The following is a 25058-nucleotide window of genomic DNA, read 5'->3' as shown; positions in this document are numbered from 1 at the left end:
ATGATCCGCTTGTTTGACAACCTCACATCTCCACATCTACATTTTTTAATAATTATCCCCAATGCTTTTATTTTACTGCATTATGAAACGTGAATATATTTTGCCAGAGTCGGACAGGGCACCTGGGGCCCAGATACCCAACTCAAGGGCCCATGACCTCTCCCTACTGCACCCCCAGCCATCATCACTCTCACTCCTGTGCTGCTTACTTGCTGTGTATAGATAAAGTTGGCCATGCACGGAACACATAGCCTTCTTTATTTTTTCACAGCAAGAAAGCAGCGGAGCAGGAGCATCTGGGGGGGGAAGGGGGATGCAGGTAGGAGGCAGGGACAAACAGGGTTGGGGCCCAACAGGTTTTTTCCCTGGTAGCCTAGTGGGCTAGTCCGACCCTTTATTTTGTTGTGTATTTCCTACCACATTTTCAGCTGATATATTTTATTTAAAAGGTTCTAAAATCATAAATGTGTTTTCCTCTTTTAATACTTAGGTGTTGCTGCCTTGGACTCCAGTGTTTCAGGAAAAATTGGCCTGCGAGCTATTGTGTATTACTTCTGCACCACTGTTATAGCTGTTATTTTAGGTAAGGGGTAATAAAAACCTCAGTATATTGCACAGATATGTACAGCCGGGTGGTGTATGGAGATTTGGCTGGTAGGCTTCTCGCCCCTGAAATGGGACCCAGTTTATAGCTTTCTCCAGACATATGGAGAAGTGACAGTGTATGAATTGTTCATCTATTTACATGGAACCCAAATGCAACCCAAATGCAAATTGTTTTAGTTGAATATTTCCATGTTTCATGTTACATACAGGTATTGTGTTGGTGGTGAGTATCAAGCCTGGGGTGTCCCAAAGTGCAGACGAAATTGATAGGACTGGCAGCACACCAGAAGTCACTACAGTGGATGCCCTGTTGGACCTGCTAAGGTGAGGTGTCCTGGATTTTTCTTGAAATATGATTGCAAATATGTCTTTATGAATTGTATTATGCACTGAATAAAAAACCCTTCGGATCATGGACTTCATATCAGCTAGAATTCCTCTGCATTTTGCTCATGTTGTTTTTATTGTGGTTGGCCAAGGTTGACTTTTGAATAATAAACTTTTTCATTCTCTGATGGGATGGGGATCTGTTCTAAACATTTTTGCTATAGATTTTTGTAGTGACACCCTATTTATAAAATAGGCACACTTAACGTCAAAAAGCCAAAAATTCAAGCCAAAAAAGCAAAAAACCATCAGGCATTTGCTCTAAATAGCAGACCTGGAAATGGTACTTGCGGTTTCTGTGGATTTAGTTACATTGAAAAAGTACTAAATCAGTACTTGCATTTATAAAGGTGTTTCTGTATTTCCTGCAGATTCTGTCATGCCTATTGAAGTCACAATCATTAGCGCTAGTAAACTTTCCAGCCTAGATATGGGGAGATTTATATGTACACTTATATCTCAGATGCAGATAAGGCCAATACATCTTACAGCGCATTGCAGCATATTTATTAGGTATTTTGTGCTTCACTTAAGGTGGCCATACACGTAGCAATAACGATCGTTCCCACCCTCCACTGATGTTCAGTGCTTAATTGTCAGATAAGGAGGTAGAAACAACAGAAATTCTACCTCCACCTGATGATTCAGCCCTGAACGTAGATTTTGCTAGGGTGCCTTCAGTGGTGCCCGATCAAAATCATTTAACCTACCTGATCGACCAATATCCGCAGCCTGTTGCTATACCGGTTGCCTCTTCGAGCAGCCATACACGCACCGAATATCGTACAAAACGAGGTTTCATACGTTAATACTGGTGCGTGTATGACCGGCTTTACTCCTTATATGGTTATATCCAGCTTAAGACTGAGGTTCCCCATTAGTTAAGCTTTCACTGGGGAGTTTCCTGTTGGCCTGTGGTGTTAGGTGGGTTTCCTGGTCCATAAAAAGGAAGTTGCCCACGGTGTGGGTCTCCCTTTAAACTTTACCTACTAGAGGAATGTGAGGGGTGTCAAGAAGGCTCAAACAGGAACCCTCAGGAGAAAGAAGAGACCCAAGGCAAGGGTAGCAATCTGTAAGAGTATTACAGCCTTCAAGGTTAAGGTCAAATTATAGCCTTGTGTGTGTTTGAACTGACATCTTCCAGTAGATTCATAACACAGTGCTATGTACTCTAAATTGCTGGAACATTCAGAAACCCTCAGGATGGCAAGTTTAAGGCTGATGGCACTTAGGTGCTTGACTGCTGCTGCCGCTAGACAGAAAACAACAGCATTAATGGCCTAAGCCACATGGGCCTGATTCTCGGCCTGATTCTCGACACAGGCTGAGAATCAACCCCTACATTTTAATCAGTTTCCAGATGTGCTTGCACCAAAGCCACTGTGTCCATGTTTAGCTGCACTAACAGTAAAGCTACATAGAGTGGAGCGGAGATCGGCCTGAAAAGCGCATACTTTTGAATTTCTGTGACTGATCTCCACTTTGATCTGCTCCATGAAGCTGTTCTCAGGCCAATGTTGTGCCTATTAGTGCAGCTAAACTCAGAAGCGTGTTGGAGCGCATTTGGTTCTCTTCAGCATTGGCCTTGTGTGCCCTTGCCTTTACATTATGGGATTTAAGTATGTCCATAACAATTCATTTCAGTTCTGTGGATGCATAGAAATCACATCATACAGTGGGCAGTAAATGATTTATGCTTTTTAGTACTTATTTCCTTTTTGTCCTTGTCTACCTTACTTGGCTGGCATTGAAGTAATGACTCTCAGATTACAATATCTGCTCTGAGATTATTGGTAATGTGTTATCACAATCTGATAATTGAACATAATAAAACAGTTGGTTTGTCATTTGGAATAACTGAAAGAGATATGAGATGGCATATTAAAGGCTGTCCTGTTTTTCCCATAGGAGAGCTGTAAAAAGCCAAAATGGCCTTGTTCACTAGTTTGAATAAATATGCTAACCATTTTAAATGGGTCAACTTCCAGGGTTGTAATAACTTACAGGTTAGGCTCCATTAGACAAGCACCTTAAAACAACAGAATGATGAAAAAAAACAGTTGTTGTGTGGAATTCCCCTTTAAGTACTTAAGTACTTTAAAAAAAAAAACCTTACTGTGTCGTAACTTTGTATTGATTTATCCTTCAGCCTGGGACTGTTCATAATGGTAAATAGACTGAAATGTGACTTTATGTTTAGACTTAAGATACCTGAAGTGCACTGACTAAAATCAAATCATAATGTTATGGACATTTCACTAGAGCAATACGCTATGTTCATTTACTCTATTTTATAGGCTTGGTGCCATCATCTTCCCTGCACAGCATTTCTGTGGTTAGTGCTTGCTGTTGCGCAAACCAAACAAATTCTAATCTTGTATTATTGTTCTCACTTAAATACACAACAGTGGATATTCTGTACCCATAGATAATGTATGTTGTATTCTGTGCCAGCTTTGTTAGTAGGACTACAGTGAATCCAAAACCATCACTTGTGAGCCAGAAATGTTCTGCTTTGCGGATCTTTCACCTTCTGTCACTTAAAAATATTAAGGCTTTGTTTTACAGTTTGACCTTAAGCAGAAATACGCATACATTTGGGGGTCATTTATCAAGACCCCGGGCAGAAGCGCATTAAGGGGCATATGAACATGCCCTGTAGTTCTCATGCACAGAGCTTTTCTGCCTGGGGTCTCTCTGCTCTTTGCACCTCTCACTGGATACAAAATCCAGCAAAAGGTGCAGAACATATTGTCAGGGAAAATGACCAGCCATGGAGTAGGCCAGGGATCCCCAACTTTTTTTTTTACTTGTGAGCCACACTCAGATGTAAAAAGTGTTAGTGAACCACACAAGCATGAAAAATGTTATTTGTGGATGCCAAATAAGGGCTGTGATTGGCTATTTGAAAGCCCCATGTGGAATGCTAAACTTCAGGAGGCTCTGCTTGAAGAACAGGCACCTGCTTTGAGGCCACTAGGAGCAACATCAAAGGGGGTGATGAGTAACATGTTGCTCCTGAGCCACTGGTTTGGGATCACTATAGTAGACAGTGAGTATCTGGGCCTGTAGTTCTCAATCATGCAAGTAAAATTGTCTGTATTTTGAATAGATTTTCTAGCAAGATCTCTTCAAGGGTCACCTAAAACTAGCTTTTTGTATGAGATAGAAAGTTGTATTCTTAGGTAGTTTGTAACTGGTCTTTATGTTGTATACTTTCTGCACCTACCCTAAAGAATAAGATGTGTTTTTTATAATACAGAGAAGCAGAATTACACATGGATACTGTATTTGATAAGGATTGTCTTTGTTTCCTAGAAATATGTTCCCAGAAAACTTAGTCCAAGCCTGCTTCCAACAGGTAAGACAGACCTTTACGTTATCATTGTCATTTTTTTTCTGTTGTGTGTCTTTTGGGCTGATGTCACACTGGGTGGATACTCTGCTGGAGCAGAACCCCCTTTCCCTCACTGCTGCCTCTTTTAGCCTGAAAAATCCACTAGCAAGTGGATTTTTGGTAGAAAAGAGACCACCTCCATGCATTTCATATCAAAGTCAATATGAAGGCATTGGAGGTACTCATCACGAAGATTCTTCAACCTGCCCAGGGTCATCTGAACAGGTAGAAAAATCTTTCTGGCAAATTCTACCTATAACCTCATATTAGCCCAATATGTAGAGTGGTTGCAGCCACAGGATGAGAGGAGGCAAGGGACAGGAAACATGACTAATATGCACTTCAAAGTGATACAGACACTTTCCTATCAAAAATTCATAGAAAAAAATGTGCAATGCATAATGGGTGATGCTGGGAGATATTACATGGGGGCCAGAGGGTACCTTGTGTTGTCACTGTAGAATACACTTGGCATTCCAAGTGAGAATAATGCTGGCTGTTTTCCAGCAGCTTCAAATGGCAGACTGAACAAGAGACTCGCTGATGAAAGCAAGGCATGGATTGGTTGACAAGCTCTGTTGAGAGTGAGGGTTATTCCCTCACATTCAGACACTAGCATTGCATGCAAATGCATATAAGACATTTTTGTTTGGTTGTGATACTGGCCTTTAAATGAAAGCACATTGTTCCTTCAAAACTCTGTTGGTGTGCCCAAAGGGTCTTTCTTGGGCCCTCTCCTCTGTCTCTTGGTACATTAAGTGCAAAGTCCGTATCCTGTCCTTAGAGCTCTGCATTCTTCTGCTCCTTTCTATATAAATGCTCTTATCTCCCCATACACTCCCTCCTATGCTCAGCTGAAATCGCTTGACAATACAGTTCATTATATTCACTTGAGTTGTGCAAAAAACATTTCTCCCAGCTCGCCTCTGGATTGCTCTACCATCTTGTTTCAGGAAAGCCTTAAAAACCTTCTAGATTAGCAAGTCTTTGTCTACAGTAACAAACCATTGACCTATGCACTTGTTCCCCACTCATTTTTGTTTCTGTCTGTCTGTCTCCCTGTCTGACTTCCTGATAGATTGTAAGCTCTTCAGGGAAGGGACTTTATCCCAACTGTGTATTAAAGCACCTAAGCACTAAAGCATAGATTTAGTTATTTTTGCTCTATATTTTTTAATCACTGTACCCCATTTGGTTTATGCTTTGTTAAGCATTGTGTACATTTGTGGTGCTAAATAAATTAATACATACATGCAAACATTGTGCCTGTTCCTTGTTGCATCAAAACTAACACCAGGTTTTAATCTCTAATTGATAGGCGTTTGCACTTATTACATAGTACATAGATAAACAATGATTGCTCTTTTGCAGTACAAGACTAAGCGGGAAGAGCTGAAGCCATCCAAGGAGCCTGATAAGAATAGCACTGTAGAGGGGAACTACACAATAGATTTGGCTCTGCTGGCATTGGCTGATCAACAGGTAGTGTCATTATTTCAAATTTTCCAAATGTTTTAGTAGGGAGGTGAAAGGTAAGCACACGCATAGTGTAAATGATTATATCTATTGTAACTATATGGCTACTGTTCTACAATACAGTTTTTTAAGACTACTTAGAACTAATATATTCATTTTATTCCAAGACCAGGTCTCCATGATCACACCCCTAGTAATTTTTTAATTTGTCCTGTTACAGTCTAATGGGTGTCAGGGCACTAATACATTTTTTAAGTATTTTAGTTTACCTTTTGGAAATCATAATCATGTTGAACATTTATATGGATCTTTAAAATCAAATCCATCATTGATCAGAAATCTGTGGTTGAAGCATACCCATGAGACTCTTGTATAAAATTATATTATACATGGAGCTCTCACTTTTTCTGCCATTTGTTTTCGGAGGCATCTTTACATGGGGTTGGTACTGTATTGGTATCACTGCCATTATATCATACATACAGTTAGCAGAGGTTTATCCTACAGTGTGTACAGTGAGTATCATACATGGAACTAGCTGTATTTATCCTGCCCAGGCCCAGATTTGTGGGAAGACCACAAAGGCCCGAGCCTAGGATGGGAATTTAAGGGGTGGCATGACATTTGAATTTGTTCTGAAGCACTGGGGACACACAGGAGATTTGATAGATCTTTAAATCCCCTGCACGCCAATCCCCAGTGCTCCGGACCCGACAAAAAAAAAAACCCAGGCGGGGATAAACTTTAAAATATTTTTTAACATAAAATATTATGCTCTTTATTCAGTAACTCTTCAACTTAATATAATTGTATTTTTCACTGAACCATCCACAGAACAAATCAAAGGAATATAAAATAGTTGGCTTGTATACTGATGGAGTGAATGTGCTAGGCCTCATCGTCTTTTGCCTCGTCTTTGGAATTGTGATTGGGAAAATGGGAGAGAAGGGACAAGTACTGGTGGATTTTTTCAATGCCTTAAACGATGCTACGATGCAAATAGTTCAGATCATTATGTGGTAAGTGGAAAACAACAAGAAAGGAAAAGATTATTGTATTGCTACCCATTGTGCCAAGCAGACGATACATATATCTGTTAACTATGGAGCAATCTGTGGATTACCTTGTGTTACATAGTTACATAGAAGGGTTGAACTTGATGGACTTAACCCTAAGTAAACCCAGCACACACAAACCTATACTGACCTATCTATACACTCACATACATAAACCATATACCAACATCAATACTAACTGTAGATATTAGTATCACAATACCCTTGGATACAATGCTTGTTCAAGAACTCATCCAGGCCCCTCTTAAAGGCATTAACAGAATCTGCCATTACCACATCACTATGAAGGGCATTCCACAACCTCACTGCCCTCACCGTGACAAACCACTTACGCTGCTTCAAATGAAAGTTCTGTTCCTTTAATCTAAAGTGTATCTCACTTGTTACTTAGTTATAAAGGAGAACTAAAGCCTAACTAGCCTAGAAATGTTGTACATTATGTTTTGGGTTTCTGTACCAGCCCAAGGCAACCATAGCCCTTTAGCAGGGAAGATCTGTGCCTCTAAATATGCCCCAGTAGCTCCCCATCTTCTTTTCTGCTGACTCACTGCACATGCTCTGTGCTGCTGTCACTTACTGAATTTAGGGACAGATGCAAAATATATTATATAATATGGTATAGTATATATAGAATATAAATGTAACAGCATAAGGCTGATTAGTTATTCATTTGGAAAAACATAACATGGCAGCTCTAAAACCAGTGCAGTTAGCATCAGAATATAATAATCAGACCTGTAGCATCAGTTTAAATGACAGGCAAACCTCATTTTCTGCTTAATAACTTGCAGTGACTCCTAAGCTCAGCTTCCCAGCAGCTGCGTTGAGCACACTGAGCATGTGCACTGTCCAGGACAGTTCTAACTGAAGCCAAGATGAGGAGCTCCTGTGACAACTGTAAAGACCTATATCATTACTACTATAGAGATGCTGAAACTTTAAGCCAGTGCAGTCAGTTTAGTATAGAAAATATGGCATTTATAGCCATATTCTTTTTTAGGGTTTAGTTCTCCTTTAAGGAGCAAGAACAAATCTTGCAGGCTGTGGTTACTGTTCCCAACATATACTGCATCTGCTTACTAAATTCTAAGGCACCAGTAAAATGAGCAGGGTGTTAGACTCTGGGATGGGGATGGTTTATTGTACGTCCCTGGTGCTCTCCAGCAAAGTGGCCATTGTTACACCTTGGGGCTCATTTACACATAACTGCAAGTGCAGTGTGCAAAATGCTATTTTGGGTGCAAGTCACCATAGTTTTTACCCAAAATGCAGCATTTTATCCCAGAATTCTGGTGAAATTGGAACTGCAAGGAGGTGGTGTGCCTGACACAATTTTGGGCCATTGCATTAGATGCAATTGCCTAGTAAATCCTTGGTGTCAAGATGCACAAGTGTCCTACATCTGTTGGCACAGGCCACAGTGGCTCCGGGGTTAGAGGCAGCAGAGCTGAGAACAACTATGTGTAAGTGCAAAGAGCAGCTTTGTTCGTAGGCTCTCTTGAGTTTTCCCAACAAACACAGCCATGCTGGTAAATTAAAATGGCAATATGGACACTTTAACAGATTGCATTGTGGTCATTTGTAAATGAGTGTTGTTGCACTGTTAATTTCACCACTAAACAAACATAATTTATGTTTTATATATCCTAGGTACATGCCAGTGGGCATATTATTTCTGATTGCTGGAAAGATTATTGAAGTTAATGACTGGGAAATCTTTCGGAAGCTTGGCTTGTATATGGCAACAGTTCTCAGTGGGTATGTGATATTTAGCTGTCAGAACTATCCGGGCATATAGTGAATATAATGCATTGGAGCATATTATTTAAATGGTGAAACAGAGCTCATCAGAGTGAACAGAGATTGGTGAAATTTCCCTTTGCTGAACTCCGTTTTTACAACTTTTAGCATGTCATAGACACCATGGCCAGTGCTAAGCAACTTTTCAATTGGTCTTCCTTATTTATTTGTTATAGTTTTTTAATTATTTTCCGCCTTCTTCCAGCTCATTGCAGTTTTTAAACAGGGGTCACTGACCTCGGCAGCCAAAAAACTATTGCTCTGTGAGGCTAAAGTTTTATTGTTCTTGTTACTATTTGAACTTTCTTTTCTGTTCAGTCCCTCGCCTATTCATATACCAGTCTCTCATATAAACCACTCCCTAATTGCTAAGGTAACTTGGACCCTAACAACCAAACAGCGGCTGAAACTCCAAACTGGAGAGTTGCTGAACTGAAAATGAAATACCTAAAAAACTACATATAATAAAAAATAAAGACCAATTGCAAATTGTCTCAGCATATCACTTTTTACACCTTACTAAAAGTTACTTTAAAGGTAAACAACCCAAGTAATGGGGACTCATGAAAGCTTATCTGAATCAGAAATTTACAGTTCGATCAATTTTCTATCCTTACTGCTTCTCATTGTGTACTTTATGGAGACTGCAAAATTAATTTTTTACAAAAAAAGGATAAACAATCACAGAACATTTTTCAAACTTTCTTATGTATTTGCCATTACTTATAAATATGTTGTTTCTAATAGTGTGTATGTTCTAAATTTCAGACTAGCAATCCACTCCATTGTCATTCTGCCACTGATTTACCTTATAATAGTGAGAAAGAACCCCTTCCGCTTTGCAATGGGCATGGCACAGGCCCTACTTACTGCACTCATGATATCATCAAGGTAAACGCTTCCTTTATTTTGTTTAGTTTTGAATCTCTTCAATAATTGTATACTTTATTGCATAGATTGTTGCCAATGCTGAGTTGAAATTCACCTATTGGCAAGCATTAACTTGGGCACACCCAAATGTTGAATTTAAAGAACACATTCCCTGATTAGATATCATTTGAGGGTCAACATTCATAGAAACAAGTGTGCTCCATCTGGAATAAGACTAAAGGTGGCCTTACATGGGTAGATTTAAGCTGCCGATTCAAGTCCTTTAGACTAATTCAGCAGTTTGTATTTGTCCGTGTGTGGGGCCCAACAAGCCTCCCCAATCAATATCTGGCAGAAAATCGTCAGGTGTTGGTCGGGCAGTTTTGATTTTCCTGTTGGATTAGGGACCAATTGATGCAGTCCTCGGCCCAACGGCCCCCATACCCATCATTGTAATTCGACAGGTGGGCTTACCAGGAGAACATCCGCTTGTTTGGCGACCTCATGTATGGCCACCTTAAGACTAATAAGTCCATTTTATATAGCATGTGTTGGAAGTATGTCATATACACATACTGTATGCCTATTTATCACAATTAGTATTTTTCACATAGTACAAAATATAAAATTACATTGACAGAAAAGAGAAGTCACACAAAATGTTGCAGTCAGTTATACAAAAGCTTTTCTTTGATATTTATCTTTTATTTTCGAAACTAAATATAATTTTTCCTCTTGCTGCAGTTCAGCTACCTTGCCTGTTACGTTCCGCTGTGCTGAAGAGAAAAATCGTGTTGACAAAAGAATCACTAGATTTGTTTTACCCGTGGGAGCCACAATTAACATGGATGGAACAGCCCTGTACGAGGCAGTAGCCGCTGTATTTATTGCGCAGCTTAATGACATGAATCTTGATGTTGGTCAGATAGTAACCATAAGGTAAGATCATTCTTTCGGCATCATTTTGCACTGGAATGGAAAAGGGAGGCTTTGGGACATTCATTTTTGTCATGCCCAGCAGAAGATAAGGGCTGATCCACAGGCTGAGAATCAGCCCCCATGCATCAACCTTTCTGTGTGCCTGCACTAGAAGCCATGGCATTGGCCTGGGTACAGGCACACGGAGTGGATTTCAGCACCAAAATGCATAGGCTAATGCTGAGATAAATGTAGGCAGAGTAGCCACCCCATCTGTCATTAGCCTAAGAAGTGGCTGTTTGGGGAGACAGCCAGATTAGTACAGAATGCAGGACACTTGTTTCCTACAGCTGACGCACCAGAAACAGTGCTCTGCATTCATGATAATATCTGATGCATGCTCAGAAACAGGGAGTCAAACTGTCAGGAACATTTATCAAAGCAGATCAATGTATCAGTTCTTCAGAATGTGTTTGGCAGCTATCTGTTTTTGCATTCTGTTTTATGGAGTGTTAAGAAATGTTAATTAATAGAATGATTATAAGAATGTTTAAATGTAGTGTTTTGAAACTTTAGATAGGGCTAAATGACAACAGGGCAAAAAACTATTATTTATTATAGTTCCCCTTTAAAAGTGCCCCCCCCCCCCCAGACTGTGACTCTTTTCTAAAGCTTCCAAACTTCATCTACTACATCATAATTAGGGTAACTATTCCTTAATCATAAATCAAAGTTATGATGCTAAAACTGCCATGTGGCCGTATTTATGATCCACCAATAAATTTCTGCATTATCCCTGGAACTTAGTGAATGTTTATTGGTCTTCTGGTTGGATTGCATGTCCATTTGCCACTTTATTGCTTTCTAGCAAGAGCTGGAATTGTACAAAAATCATATTTACTTTTTTTCTGGAAATACACCTTATTTATTATAAATGTTCGCTGATTTTTTTAACTGTAACCATAAAAAAAAATCTGAAAAGCCACACTTTCAATAAGGTTGCAATTATGTTCACCTTTTGGCTGTAGGACCCATTATAGCAGGAGCTTTAGTCTAACAACAGCAGGAAGGTACCACTTCTTAAAAATATAAAGATTATTTTAATTTTTGAAATTCCAAGGGGTTTTGTACTGATTTTCCTTTCTGTGTGTGGGTTGCAGTGTAACAGCTACAGCAGCCAGTGTGGGAGCAGCAGGAGTGCCGCAGGCTGGATTGGTTACCATGGTGATTGTTCTCAGTGCTGTGGGGCTGCCGGCCGAGGATGTTACACTTATCATAGCAGTTGACTGGCTTCTGTAAGTATATGTGTGCTGTGCCTCGTGGTGGTTATGTTTGTCTTGAACATGTATATGCCATGTCACAGAATGTCCTAATGCCCAGGAGGATTTAGAACCTGATAATGCTGATTAAGTTACACAAGTTTTTACAATCGCTGAACTTTAAATGATAAATGTGCCAGATAAAATGCAGTACATTTGGCTAACTGCCACCTACGACATCCCCGACTTGTAGATAAAAAACATTATGTTGCTCACAGTTACCACCTTGTTTATGGTACCATTTATTGTGCGTGTCTTTTACAACCCACAATATACACTTATTGATAAGAACAGATACAGAAGGGTCTGAAAACACAGTTTTAAAATGATCTGACCACACTCACACCACTGCCTTCCACAAGCCACCGGTTTGCTACATACAATGCTATTCTAACATCTGTACCCCGGCGATTTCAGAACACTTCACAGATCCATTTGTGCAACTCGCACAAGGAACACCCTGTCTCTATAAGTTTCATGATACTTTAGTAATCCTATCACATTAACTACACAGCATTCACACCTCTGCGAGTTTCAGTTGTCACCTCTCTGTAAATGTGCCATTGTGAGTGGATTATTGGAAGAGTTTATATATTGAGGGCTTCCCGCACCAGTAAGGCATACTGAAGAAGCTACTCGGATAAATAGTAAAACATCTTCAATGAATACTCTACAAGTCTAGTTGCTCTAGATTTACTTATACTAGATAGATTCCTAGAGCAGTAGAGGGTTCAGGCTGTTAAGAAAAGAGAAGACCAAATTCATATACATACTCTTGATTTGGAATGTTGGACAGGCATACTTTTAGCCAAATAGTGTATTTGCATGTGTTTAAGTTCTCTTTTATGATCAGCTTCTCTTGTTCCCTAGGGACCGGTTCAGAACAATGGTTAATGTGCTTGGAGATGCCTTTGGGACAGGCATAGTTGAGAAACTCTCCAAAAGAGAACTTGAGCTGATGGATGTAACATCTGAAGTAAATATTGCCAACCCGTTTGCCATTGAGCCTACTGTGCTAGAGAATGAGGATGATGGAGATGTAAAAAAATCCTATGTGAATGGAGGCTTTGCTGTTGATAAATCAGATGCCATATCTTTTACCCAAACATCACAATTCTGAGCCTGTTAGGATTGACTGTGTACTGAAACTCTTAAGGAATATAGAGTGGGATAGAATGACACAGACAAAAGAAACAGAAGAGCACTGAGAGTATGAACTTAAAATCTGCAAGAGTTTGCAACACCCAAAAGGGACAGTCACCCTTTCCATCTTGGGATTCAAATGTTCTTCTCTATGGGATCGGGTTAAATGGAAATGGCAACTGTATAATATGTTGCCCATTCTTTCCAAGCTGTGCCATCTTACAGCAAGGTTTTGGAATGTTTCTTTAGAGTTAGCATGCTCATAGTCTGGATGTTGATATGGAAGCCAGCAAGATAAATCTTATTGTATTCGCTCTTCCCAAGCACAGCGTCAAACCATTTTTAAAGATGTCCTCTCAATTCAGTTCTGTACAGCTGGTTGCCTTTAATGTTTTTTAGACTATAACATTACAAACAGTGATCATTATATTGTGCCAAACAGTTCCTTTTACTTTTCCGACCGGCTGGAATGCACTGAGAACACGAGAAAAGGTGAACAGTCTTCCAAAGTGTTTTTATTTGACAGAAGATAATAATTAAGCTTCCTTTAGTAACAAAACCATACCACAGCTATGTGCACTTATAGAACCCAAGAGAAAAGTACTGATAGCCCGGTGGTTACACCACTTAACAGATGTATTGGGTCATAAACCAGCATCATTTTATTGTTATTTTATGGCCTACCTAGTTAACATGTAAAATAAAGTGCAAGAATATGGCTGATTTTATAGGTATAAAAATCTATGGTACTCCCATGACTTCAGCAATAGTGTATAGCATCTTTGCAAACAGCCAAGCATGTTAAATCTAAATATATATATACATTGAATGTATAATTTGTATACACTGAGCTACATTAGCATTAGGCACTTTAAATCATCCGACTGGGTTAAAATCTCAGCAGAAGGAAAGGAAAGAAGAGCTATTTAAATACTTTGCCTTTATTTTTAATGCTGAGTATGGGACCTGTTATCCAGAATGTTTGGGGCCTGGGGTTTTCCAGATAAGAGAGTTTTTTTGTGTAATGTTAATCACTATACTTTAAGGCTACTAAAAATCTTTTAAACATGAAATAAACCCAGTAGGGATTGTTTTGCTTCCAATAAGAATTAATTGTATCTTGTATCTAGGTTATCAATCAATGTACTTATGCATTTTAACAGAGAAAAGAGAAATCATTTTTTAAAATTTGAATTCTTTGATTAAAATAGAGTCCCTGGAATAGAGCTTTCCATAATTTGGTGCTTTCTAGATAACAGGTTTCTGGATAAGGCATCCCATACCTTTGTAAATTAAAATAACTTCAAAGCAAGGGAGCAATGTAGGGTTGCTTCTGTCTGTACATTTATACTTAAAAAGAATATGGCAGGTGGTTGGTTTGACAACAAAAGTGTCTTAATACATAGGTGTGGCTATAGATAGGCTTTAATGAATGATACACAGTAGCTTTAAATGCTTTTTACAGCAGTTCAGTTTGTATGCTTTATATTTATGTATTAACTGATCTTTTGTATCTTTTGTGTCTTTACCCATGGGAAAAGAGACTAATGTTAAATGCATTGTTATTGTGTTCATTACTAGTTTCTATTCCTGTTGGTACAGACCAGGCCTGTACTGGAATTCAAAATTGGCCCTGGTATTTCTAGTACATAAAGGCCTTAACACCCCCACCAGCCCAATGTGTAGTGATTGTCTATGGCATCTTAAGCAGCCCCTCTGGAATTTGCCAAAGTCTACATACTCCCAGTCCGGGCCTGGTTTAAACCAATATGGAGGGGAGCAAGGGACTATATAACACTATATGACACATTTAAAACTGGTGTGCTTGTTTACCTGCAAAGCCCCATGAATGAAAAAAAGATTGGAAGTCCCAGCCATTAATTGCATTTGACCTTATGCAACAAGCACTAAAAATATTGTGCAGTAATAATATATCATATTTAATATATCACATGCTTGTTCCTGACGGCTTTTGCTTACACAGGCCCATTGTTAATATTGATATGGCTGAACAATGCAAGAGACAGCTGAGGAGGGGAATTCTGAGGTACCCTAACATTGTGTAGAAGTTAATATTTGATTATTGCAGTGTTACCCAGAAAACACACTATGCATTATCTATGGAAAAAATGTGTTTAAACTAAGGACGCACTGAATTCACTATTTTCGAATTCAGGCAAACCCAGAATCCTTCGTGAAAGATTCGGCTGAATACCGAACCGAATCCAAATCCTAAATTGCATATTCAAATTAGGATAAGGAAGAGTTAGAGAACCATGTGCTCCAAATCCAAATCCTGCTGAAAAAGCCTGAAACTTGGCCAAATCCCGAACCGAATCCTGGATTCGGTGCATCCCTGGTTTAAACATGCCAAGATATTGTTTGAGCTTCATTCTGTTTTCCATAGCTTAAAAATGCAAATTGTAAGGTTTGTACCACAGGGGAAGATTAGTCGCACAGTAAGAGCAAATGGGATGGATTCATTTTATTATTATGGACTCACAGTTCTTGTATGAAATTGAGGGCCTTACGGTTTGACTAAAAGCCTGCTCTAAAAATTATTTCAAGCCAGCTACAAGTTGGGCCTAGAACATCTCTCAATCTGTTTTATATTTCATGCCTATTAATAACAGTGGCACAGAGACAATGCAGGCTAACTGTCCATTCTGGAATTGCTGTCATGTTGTGTATTGATGGCCTACAATGAATAAGACAGAAGTGATGGAAGAAAACAATGGGAAGCTCCAGTGTCATGGGCTCCCTTCCCCTTGAGTCTCCTAAAAAACCTGATGACTGAGTATGGTTCCACTATTGTCAGATTGACATTTGACTCCACTTGGTGCAGCCAATTACTGTGAGCCATAGCTTTACTGCAGAAGCTCCCTCCTCCCCGACATTGCTTGATCCAAGCACTAGAATTGAGTGCTAATCTGGCTGCCTGTGTAGCCCTAGCCTTATAAAGAGCATTTTTATCACGTAAATCTTTTAAAATCTTTGTTAAGAGATTATGAGTTGCTATGTTACACATAGCAATAGATTTGCCTCTATGACACAAGCCTTACAGTCAGACCATTTGGCCGCAACCACTATGTTGTAATTAATTCATGGACTATTCCCTCTTGAAAATGAATGTTTAGCTTGTGTTTACTTACCCATAAGCAGAGAGCAAGACAGAATGTGGCACCCTAAGTACTTGTTTGTTTGTTCAAGGTTTAAGGCTGACTGCAGGCCAAATTGTAAGCTGGAGCTGAAACCTCAAAATGATTTGCGCTCTTTCGTTTGTGCCATAAAAATAAAAATGAACTACAGATCCCTCTAGCCACAATCTGTAATCGTGTTTTTTTTAGAGTAGAGGTATGGATTCTATTATCTAGAATGCTTAGGGCATGGGATCACACTGTGCCCTATGGATGTATGTAAGCTTAGTTGTTACAAAGTAAATGACACTAGGGCATATTTATGAGTGCAGTGTGCAAAGTACAAATTTGGAGGCAGGTTTTTTTACCCACAATCCAGTGGCTGGGCGCTTGAGTTGCTTGCACTGGTGTTTCCTCACAGATGTGCCTAAAGTTAGCTGGGGACCGGCGCTTGCCATTATATTAGCGCTTGCACATGATTCACTGGGCACAATTCTACTGTTGTCAAAGACTGCAGGCGGAGCCCTGCGGGGTCCCTCTGCATCAGTACAGGGCCATATTTATATATAGACACTCAAGGCCCTGTGCCTAGGGCAGCAGCCTTAGGGAGGTGGCCCTCGGGTGCCTATATAATCACTTTAAAAAAAAAAATAGAAACCCTTCCCAGCCAGCACCAGATGTACCTGGCCAAATCCAGCAGCAGAGCTGGGAGGGGGGTGATGGTCACGTATGGGTGACATCACTTCTGCACCCTAGGGGGCATTTACGTCTGGTGCCTAGGGTGGCACCAGCTCTGCATCAATAGGCATACTAGCGTGTGATTCAGAAGAGGTGCAACAATTAGCATTTTCTAGTTTAGGTGGGAAAATGTAGTAAATTATAAGGATGCCAAAAAAGAGAGGATGCTATGTAACAATTTGCTCCTATTCATTAGAACCAACTGGAACCAAATAAATGTACTTTTACTTTCTCCTGTTTGCCTTCATTCATTGACTTCATATGCACAACCCAGTTTGGAGTGCCATCTGTGTTTATTGTCACATTACAATTCACTGTGATGCAAACAAAGCCACCAAATTTTGAGTCTCAAGGCTGAATTGAAATACATGTATTTTAAGATTTTTATAGATTTATAACTAAGCTTGCACTAAGCTCAGCATGGCAGGAGCGCTGGCAGATTTGCAAGGTGCAATGCAAGCCATTTAAAGAAAAGATATGGTGAATGTTCAAAGGTGAAGTAATTTTATAATGAATGAAGTGTTGTCTTTACATTAAACATTTTGGACATTAATTAAAACATTATTTTTTGTGAATTATTGTTGTATTGTAAACACTAGTGCTTATGATTTTTTTAGCATCTCATATGATTTGCACCATAAGCATACTATATGTATAATCTTGATGTTTGCATTCTGGTGATTGATCCATTATCCCATCAAATTAGTGCAGAGAATTTAGCAATTAGTCCCATAAACCAGCATGATCCTATCAGAATGACTCGTTCCAAATTTCTCTTATGCAAATAAATTCAGATTTAGAATAAGTGATTGGAATCATTCAATCCCAATGATTTTGGTTGACGATAGACTGTTAAGGCTGAGATTCAAGTCATTGTTAGATGGATTTGAAAATGACTTCTTTCCATGCATGATGTTGCCCAGTGCCCTGTGCATCAGCAGATGAGAAAGTAAAAAGGAGCCACAGATTATTTTTAATGTCTGATGTTCCGATCCTTTGTGCAAAGAATAATATTGGAAGAATAGAAAGGCAGCCATACTGTGTGCGGCCTCTAGTATGCTGTGTGTCGATGGACATTGACCACCTTTATTCTGGGAATACACTACCAGACATAGGTATGGTCAGCAGTGATATCTGCTAACTTAGTTCATGGTATTAACTAAAAATCATCTAGAATGGCTGTATAATAAGCAATAGCGATACTGCATGTTCTCAGAATATCCCACAGAATTGTGCTTAGTACAAGGGAATACATAGACTGAATAGCAGGGAATATCTCAGGACAGCCTATCAAATAACCTAGGGAATTGACCTATTATGGGGAAGTTCAGTATGTGTTCCTGTTTGGCTGACTAAAGGGATATTTCATGATGCCCCACACAGTGTACTAAAATGCTAAAAAGGCAGCAACTAGTCACTTTTTTGTTCATTGCATAGGGCACTGTGTAAATAGCCGCAGGCCTCCGCACTCCGTATTGGGGCACAGAAACCTGAAGACATCACTTAAAATCAGATGCTCACTCCCACACTGTACCTAGTGCATCATTCCAACGTGCAAGGTATAGAGCTGGAGTGGCAGCAGGTGCTGCCTCCTTACACTGCTCTTTGCGCAAAGTGCCAGATTTTTAATCTAGCAGAAAGCAGCAAGCCCAGGGGCTGCTAAATGAACACTATGGGGCACACTCTTGCACCCCTTAATGCTCTTGCACCCCTGAGGGTGACAAATAAGGGGTTGGTAGAAGAGGCCTAGGGTGCAATTGTATGGGGGGGGGGGCAATAGGCATGTACCTCTTCTTTTGCCTACCCCTAGTCTGGGCCAGAAATACTAGGAAGACAAGGGCACTTTAAGCAATGGTTATACTGTATATTGCTACCTGAGCAAGCAGAGTCCTCACAGTAGGTTGGAAAGAAATTGAATTGAGAAGAATGAAGTATTTATAAACTGTATAATAATCTTTTAGACCCTCAAAAAAGGGAAAACAAAAAGGTACAAGTAAACTGGAAATTTTATTAGAAGTCCCATTTGAACAGTTTTTCTTGAGAACTTTAAATAACTTTGCTGTCATGTTTATTGTTCAGCATAGATTTAATGGTTTACTAAAACTACTAATTGTGCTTTGTTAATGGAGCGAATCAACCACTAAAGAGAAAATCCAAAGAATAAAACAATAAGTCAATCCTATATCAAGCAAACCTATAGCTGTTTGAGCTGTGTGTGGCCCTAAGATGTCAATTAATGGGAAACTCTGAATCTGTACCAATTTTTTTCTCTTTGCTTAAAGCAGTAATTTAATATGTTTTATAAATATACCATGCCTTTGAATTGTACATCTGTAAAAAAAAACAAAAAAGCTATGTAAATCTGGCAGCTTTTCAGTATTAAATATATGATGCAAAAACTATAAACCACTATGTAGTTGTCTGGTCATTTCATCACTTGTGTGGCAATAGAAATACATCTTTCAGTAAGAGCATATGGTCCTGCCGCTAACTGCCTGGTGTTTCACCCAGTTCAAATAATCAGAGCAACCAATGAGGTGTTTGCTTTTATAATTATAAACTGACTAATAAAGAACAAATGATTGGTTGGTTGTTACTGGCTATGGGGAAAAGGACAAATCCATTATTACATAATAACATGGTTCCCCCAGGTCCACTAACCCATAGCACCAATAAGATTAATCTGGACTTTGATAAATCTGCCCCTAAGTGTGTCCAGAACCATAGAAAGTCTATACGCAGTTTTTTCGCTAAGTGCTGCATCTGAGGCAGCACCCACTAGGCAACATACAACCAACTCTTTAAATATGTTTTTCCATGTATAGTAAGTAAGTGAACCCTTAAGTGCAGCATTTCTAGCACAATTCTTTGTTCCATTTTTGTTCTCCTTTAAAGGAGAACAAGCCATAAAAATGAATATTGCTAGACATGCCATATTTTATATGACAAACTTATTGAACCATCCTAAAGGTGCAACATCTCTACAGTAGTAATAATCCAGTCCTTTAAAGTTGTCACAGGGGTGACCATACAATTTTTGTTAGAAGTGTCTGTGACACTGACATGCTCAGTGCGCTCTGGGCAGCAGTTGAGAAGCTGAGCTTAGGGGTCATTGGAAATTATCAAGCAAAGAAAATGATGTTTGTCTGTCATATAAGCTGATCCTAACTGGCTGATGATTACTGCATGGCAGCTCTGAAACCATCAGACTTTAATCATCTCTGTTAATTATTATATTGCAACATTTATATCCTATATATACAGTATATTGTGAGTGGATCCCTAAACTCAGTAACTGACAGCAGTGCAGAGCATGTGCAGTGAATCAGTAGAAAAGAAGATGGGGAGCTACTGAGGCATTTTGGAAGCACAGATCTTCCCTGCTTTAGTTGCCTTGGGCTGGTACAGAAGCACAAAACATAATTTACAACATTTCTAGCTCAGGTCTTTAGTTAAGCTTTAGTTCTCCTTTAAATTTCTTGCTTTTTGCCACTAGTAAGAAGCACAGTACTTTGCAAAAGGCTTCACTGAGCATTCTTGGAGAACATTTGGGCACAAGGAAAATAAGCACATATCCTACGGGGTTGCATGGTGTAGACACCTGTAGTATCAGAAAGATTAATTGGTTACTTGACATTCTGTCCGCTTACAATAATGTCTGGCATCTGTTTTATACAATAACTCATGTAACTAAATGAATATATTTTACAGAAGCCAAGCTCAAGATTTAGAAGAGGCAGTTTAAATATTATTGACTCCCAATAATATTTGGAATGAAATTTATATGGGAATACGAGAGGGCAGGTTGTCCCTGGCTTGTACAGTTTGTGGCAAATGGCAGAAATAGTTTGGGTCTGATTTGTTTCTTAATGTGCATTCTCCTATGCTACAATTGTTCTGCATAGAAAAAAAAGGCTCCCATGTTGGCAATTCCTTCCAAACCCATGCCTGGAGAATTTCTTAGACACACTGGGGTGAGCTGGGAAGGGCTCCCACCCTATTTGTTGAAGAAGCAGATAACATTCACTGTGTTTTTTTTACTGGGGCAACAGACCGTGGCTTTTCCAAAGAAACAGAGCCAATGACAAAATTCTAGCGATACCACAAATTTCTCCATGAAACTGTAATAGTCAAAAAAGTTTTCTCATCCCTAGTCATGATCCCTCACCCCACTGTTGTACTTAACTGTTGGGCTTTGAACCAGGGTGAGGAAGGACTGCACTGCACAAATGCTTTCTCTACACTAAAAGTTCTGGCTGCCAGTACTGTACAAAATAAATAATGAAGACCAATTGAAAGTTGCTTAGAATTGGCCATTCTATAACATACTAAAAGTTTTAAAGAAAGCTTCTTTTTTTAATACTGTCTTTCAGCTTTCTTGATTGCATCCTAATTGGGTACTGATTGGGAATGAAACTGTTCTGGACCCAACAATGTGCCAGTATTAACTTCATACTCCACTGTGAAGCTAGCAGTGTCAGAATGGGACCAACAAAGAACTTGAAAACAAGGGCCCACTAACAATAATTAGATGTAGATGTGCTAATATTATCGGTGTTATGTATTATCTTTCTTACAAATGAGCATAAAACCCATAAGAGCAGTGATTAAATTCACTATGTCACAAATAACCTGCCAACTGAGAACTGCTTCCGATTTCCTGTGAGAAGTGCCAATCATGACATATGCCATAAAGTAGCCAACTACCCCCTAATGTGTGAATATAGAGCAAAGGAAAAAGTAGTGTTCAGTATTACACATGGATGCAATGGGGTGTGACCAGACAGAAAGAAGATCCCTTCACTTACATATTAATATATAAAGGCCATCCCATATGTGAAGCGTCCCGTAAGAACACAGTTTGTCCCTTTCTTTTAAGCTAAGACATGTAAGTGCTACATTTCCGCTGTTTGTGCCAAGAAGAGGAGCAGCAGTTGGTACCCCAGAGTCTTACTGGTAACTCTGTAAATAATATGCAAAGCCTAAACCATTAAACAGAAAAATGTTTCTGCTGCTCCGGTTAATAATAGGATTTGGTACAGGCAAAATATTTCTCCAGATTTGTATGTTTAGCCAATAATATTGATTCACAGCTCTCTTTTGTGCACTCATTGTTTCCAGTGAACAAGGTTGAGGAACTAATAACATAGAAGTGATGGGTATAGCACTAATGATGTGCTGACTGGATATTATTGCATAGAAAAATGGCTTTCATATTTTCCCTTCCAATTTGTTTCTGAGCTACAATTAAATGCCATGGTAATATTGCTTGTGGGTAAATAGAAACCACGCTAATCTCTCATGTTCACATACTGCTCCTATGCAGAAATAATAGTGCAAAGTTTCATCGGTTACACTGTCATTCTCTGCATTTTGTGCACAGACTTAGTACATTATTTGGGTACATTAGTACTGTGCATTGGCACCAAAGTGCTGTTACTGCTGCTCAGCAAGGCCATAGGTGTATATGTATGTGTCGCACAGTAGAGCAGTGAGCAGTTTTTTCCCACAATGCCACATTTTTCTCAGAATTCCAGTATCATTACAGTTGCCAGGCGTAGTTATGGTATGGGGACGTTCTCTATTAAACATACAATTATATTGTAAGGCCCCTATATTGTAACCAAGGATCCCATATTTTTCGGAAAATATCATTATATATATATATATCATATTGCGACACTAGTGAGTCCCTCCATTACCAAATGATTGTCTATCCTGACTTTTAACTTAATCTAAACAGTTTTGTGTCATGAAACATGAAGAGAGCACTGAAGCAAGAATTCAAGGATTAGTCTGCAGCACCCCCTCAGGTGCAAAACACAGTTTTGTGTTATAGTAAATAGGGACTAGGTACTATGTCTTGATCTGAATCCATGACAAACAAACATAATGATAGACAAAATCCGTTGGTACATCACTTTGGGACAGCTGTTCTACAACTCCCAGGCTACATCCACATATTCTATTTAGCACACCATAGGGCTCATTTATGTCCACAAACGCAGCTGTACTCCCACACTTCCTCCTGCTGTGATTAAAGGTACTTGTGTCAAACTGCACTCTTGCACTTCCATACAGTTGCTCTCAGACCTTTATACCTTCTGTTTCAATTCAAATGCTGCTGCCCCTGTTGATACATGGGAGAACCCTGGAGCTACCACCACCTCTTTACCAGGAGGTAGCTCCATGGTTTCCATTGCGTCCACGTCAATAGGCACAGCACACTTGCACCTGAAGAATCAGTGTTTGACGGAAAACACTGGAAGTGAATCGGGCTTCTGTGTAGTTGCACTCAGTTTGCAATGTGGACTTAAAGGAACAGTAACGCCAAAAAATGAAAGTGTGTGAAAGTAATTAGAATATAATGTACTGCTGCCCTGCACTGGTACAACTGGGGTGTTTTCCCCAGAAACTTATATAAATAAAGTTGCTCTGTAGCAATGGAGGCAGCCATTCAAAGGAGAAAAGGCACAGGCACATAGCAGATAACAGATAAAACACTATTGTATTCTAGAGAGTTAACTGTTATCTGCTATGTAACCTGTGCCTTTTGTCCTTTTTACCAGCTTGAATGGCTGCCCCCATGGCCACACACCAGCTTATTTATATAAACTATATTAGCGTTACTGTAGCAAAAACACAACTTTTACCAATGCATTTTTGGTGTTACTGTTCCTAATAATGGTCCCTCATGGTATTTGCAAAAAAAACATTTTATATTATCCAAAGCTGAAAGTGTAAATCATAGCATATACATACCACCAGTGTCATAGTACGCCCACATTTACTCTTAGGTAAAAGGATGTTAGAAATTGTACAGCATACAGAAACCCAAGATTAAAAACACAAACTTTAATTTAGACTCTGTATATAATCCTTTAACATATGTGTAATAAATACAGAGAGTGACAAGAAGAGCTTGCAGTTTAAAATTACTTAAATATCACATTTTCCATCTATAGAATTCATTTTGTTAGAGCTTTTCTGTTATGAAGGTTAGTTGGATGAGTGGAAATTTGGTCTTCAGTGCCCTTGGTAACTCACCCTATAGGCTGCAAAGCACTTAAACCAGTTCCTATTGATACCAGGAACAGCTAGATTGCTTGTCCTGCTCCAAGGTCAATGAAAGTCCTATTTTAGGAGTTCATGACAAGCACAGTTGAGTGGATGTTCAGTGTAGTGCAATGGAGTGATAACCATTTCCGGCCAAGCCTTTATTTTCTATATATCACTAACGACAGAGTCTGATTGCAAACAATCACTCACTGGAACGGTTATCTTTAAAGATGATGACTTGGAGCATTTTCTGAACATTTAAGCATAACTCCCAATTTGTTACATTATTACAAGCAAAATATTACATGTTTCACAAGGATGAATAGTTCTACCATATACTGTATATAGTACAGATAAAAACATCCTTAAAGTAGCAGCATCTTTCTACAAGCCCTCAATTTGTTAGTGATTTTAGTGATAATCCAGAATGAGGACTCCAGATGCCCATTATTACTGGTCACATCTACCATACCAGAGTTGAATGCGCCCAATGTAACATATCTAGTGCTTCTATATGATAAATACACACAGAAGAGCTACAGAGGTAAAAAGTCATTTTCTTGGCAAGTGTCTCTAAAATATTCACAATATACCCCCATTTTGAGATCACTGTTAGTGGGGTTCAGTATTATCAGGTCAGGCACATCTACTTAGATAGACCATGGTTTGGTGTCTCCTTAATATACTGCCCTACACAAAACATATGTATGAACTGCCCTGTAAGCAATACTGTCAACATAACTGCCCTTTCTAAAGCAGAAAAAAAATGGATGTGCTACAACATACACCTGAACATTGCAGGTCTCTAAATAAATATACTGCATAAAACAGTCCATATGTAAAACACTGCTTCATTTAAATAAACCATTTTCATAAATACTACTATTATCGGTACGGGACCTGTTATTCTGAATGCTCGGGACCTGGGGTTTTCTGGATAGGTGGTATTTTGGTTTTGATTTGGATCACCATACCAAACTCAATATGATTGCTTTGCCACCAATAAGGATTAATTCTTAGTTCAAGTACAAGGTACTGTTTTATTACTACAATGAAAAAGGAAACTGTTTTTAAAAATTTTAATTGATTGAAATGGAGTCTATGGGAGATGACCATCCTGATAACATATCCC

The 25058-nt window shown here is 39.1% G+C and overlaps 1 protein-coding gene across 2 annotated transcripts in view; it reads left to right on the top strand.

Moving 5' to 3' along the window:
- slc1a1 (solute carrier family 1 (neuronal/epithelial high affinity glutamate transporter, system Xag), member 1) overlaps positions 1 to 14660 on the top strand; it is a 31930-nt gene extending 17270 nt beyond the window's left edge. For both annotated transcript variants that reach the window (XM_002934182.5, XM_031890653.1), the window contains 10 exons: positions 491 to 583; positions 816 to 930; positions 4312 to 4354; positions 5762 to 5872; positions 6701 to 6885; positions 8593 to 8700; positions 9511 to 9633; positions 10357 to 10551; positions 11691 to 11825; positions 12720 to 14660. In XM_002934182.5, the coding sequence (XP_002934228.2) occupies positions 491 to 583; positions 816 to 930; positions 4312 to 4354; positions 5762 to 5872; positions 6701 to 6885; positions 8593 to 8700; positions 9511 to 9633; positions 10357 to 10551; positions 11691 to 11825; positions 12720 to 12969 (1358 nt within the window). In that variant the 3' untranslated portion in view covers positions 12970 to 14660. The remainder of the gene's footprint in view (positions 1 to 490; positions 584 to 815; positions 931 to 4311; positions 4355 to 5761; positions 5873 to 6700; positions 6886 to 8592; positions 8701 to 9510; positions 9634 to 10356; positions 10552 to 11690; positions 11826 to 12719) is intronic.
- The last annotated feature ends 10398 nt before the right edge of the window (positions 14661 to 25058 follow it).

The sequence above is a fragment of the Xenopus tropicalis genome, chromosome 1 (genome assembly GCF_000004195.4).
Source record: "Xenopus tropicalis strain Nigerian chromosome 1, UCB_Xtro_10.0, whole genome shotgun sequence".
NCBI lineage: Eukaryota > Metazoa > Chordata > Amphibia > Anura > Pipidae > Xenopus > Xenopus tropicalis.
This window is presented reverse-complemented; position numbering and strand designations above follow the sequence as displayed.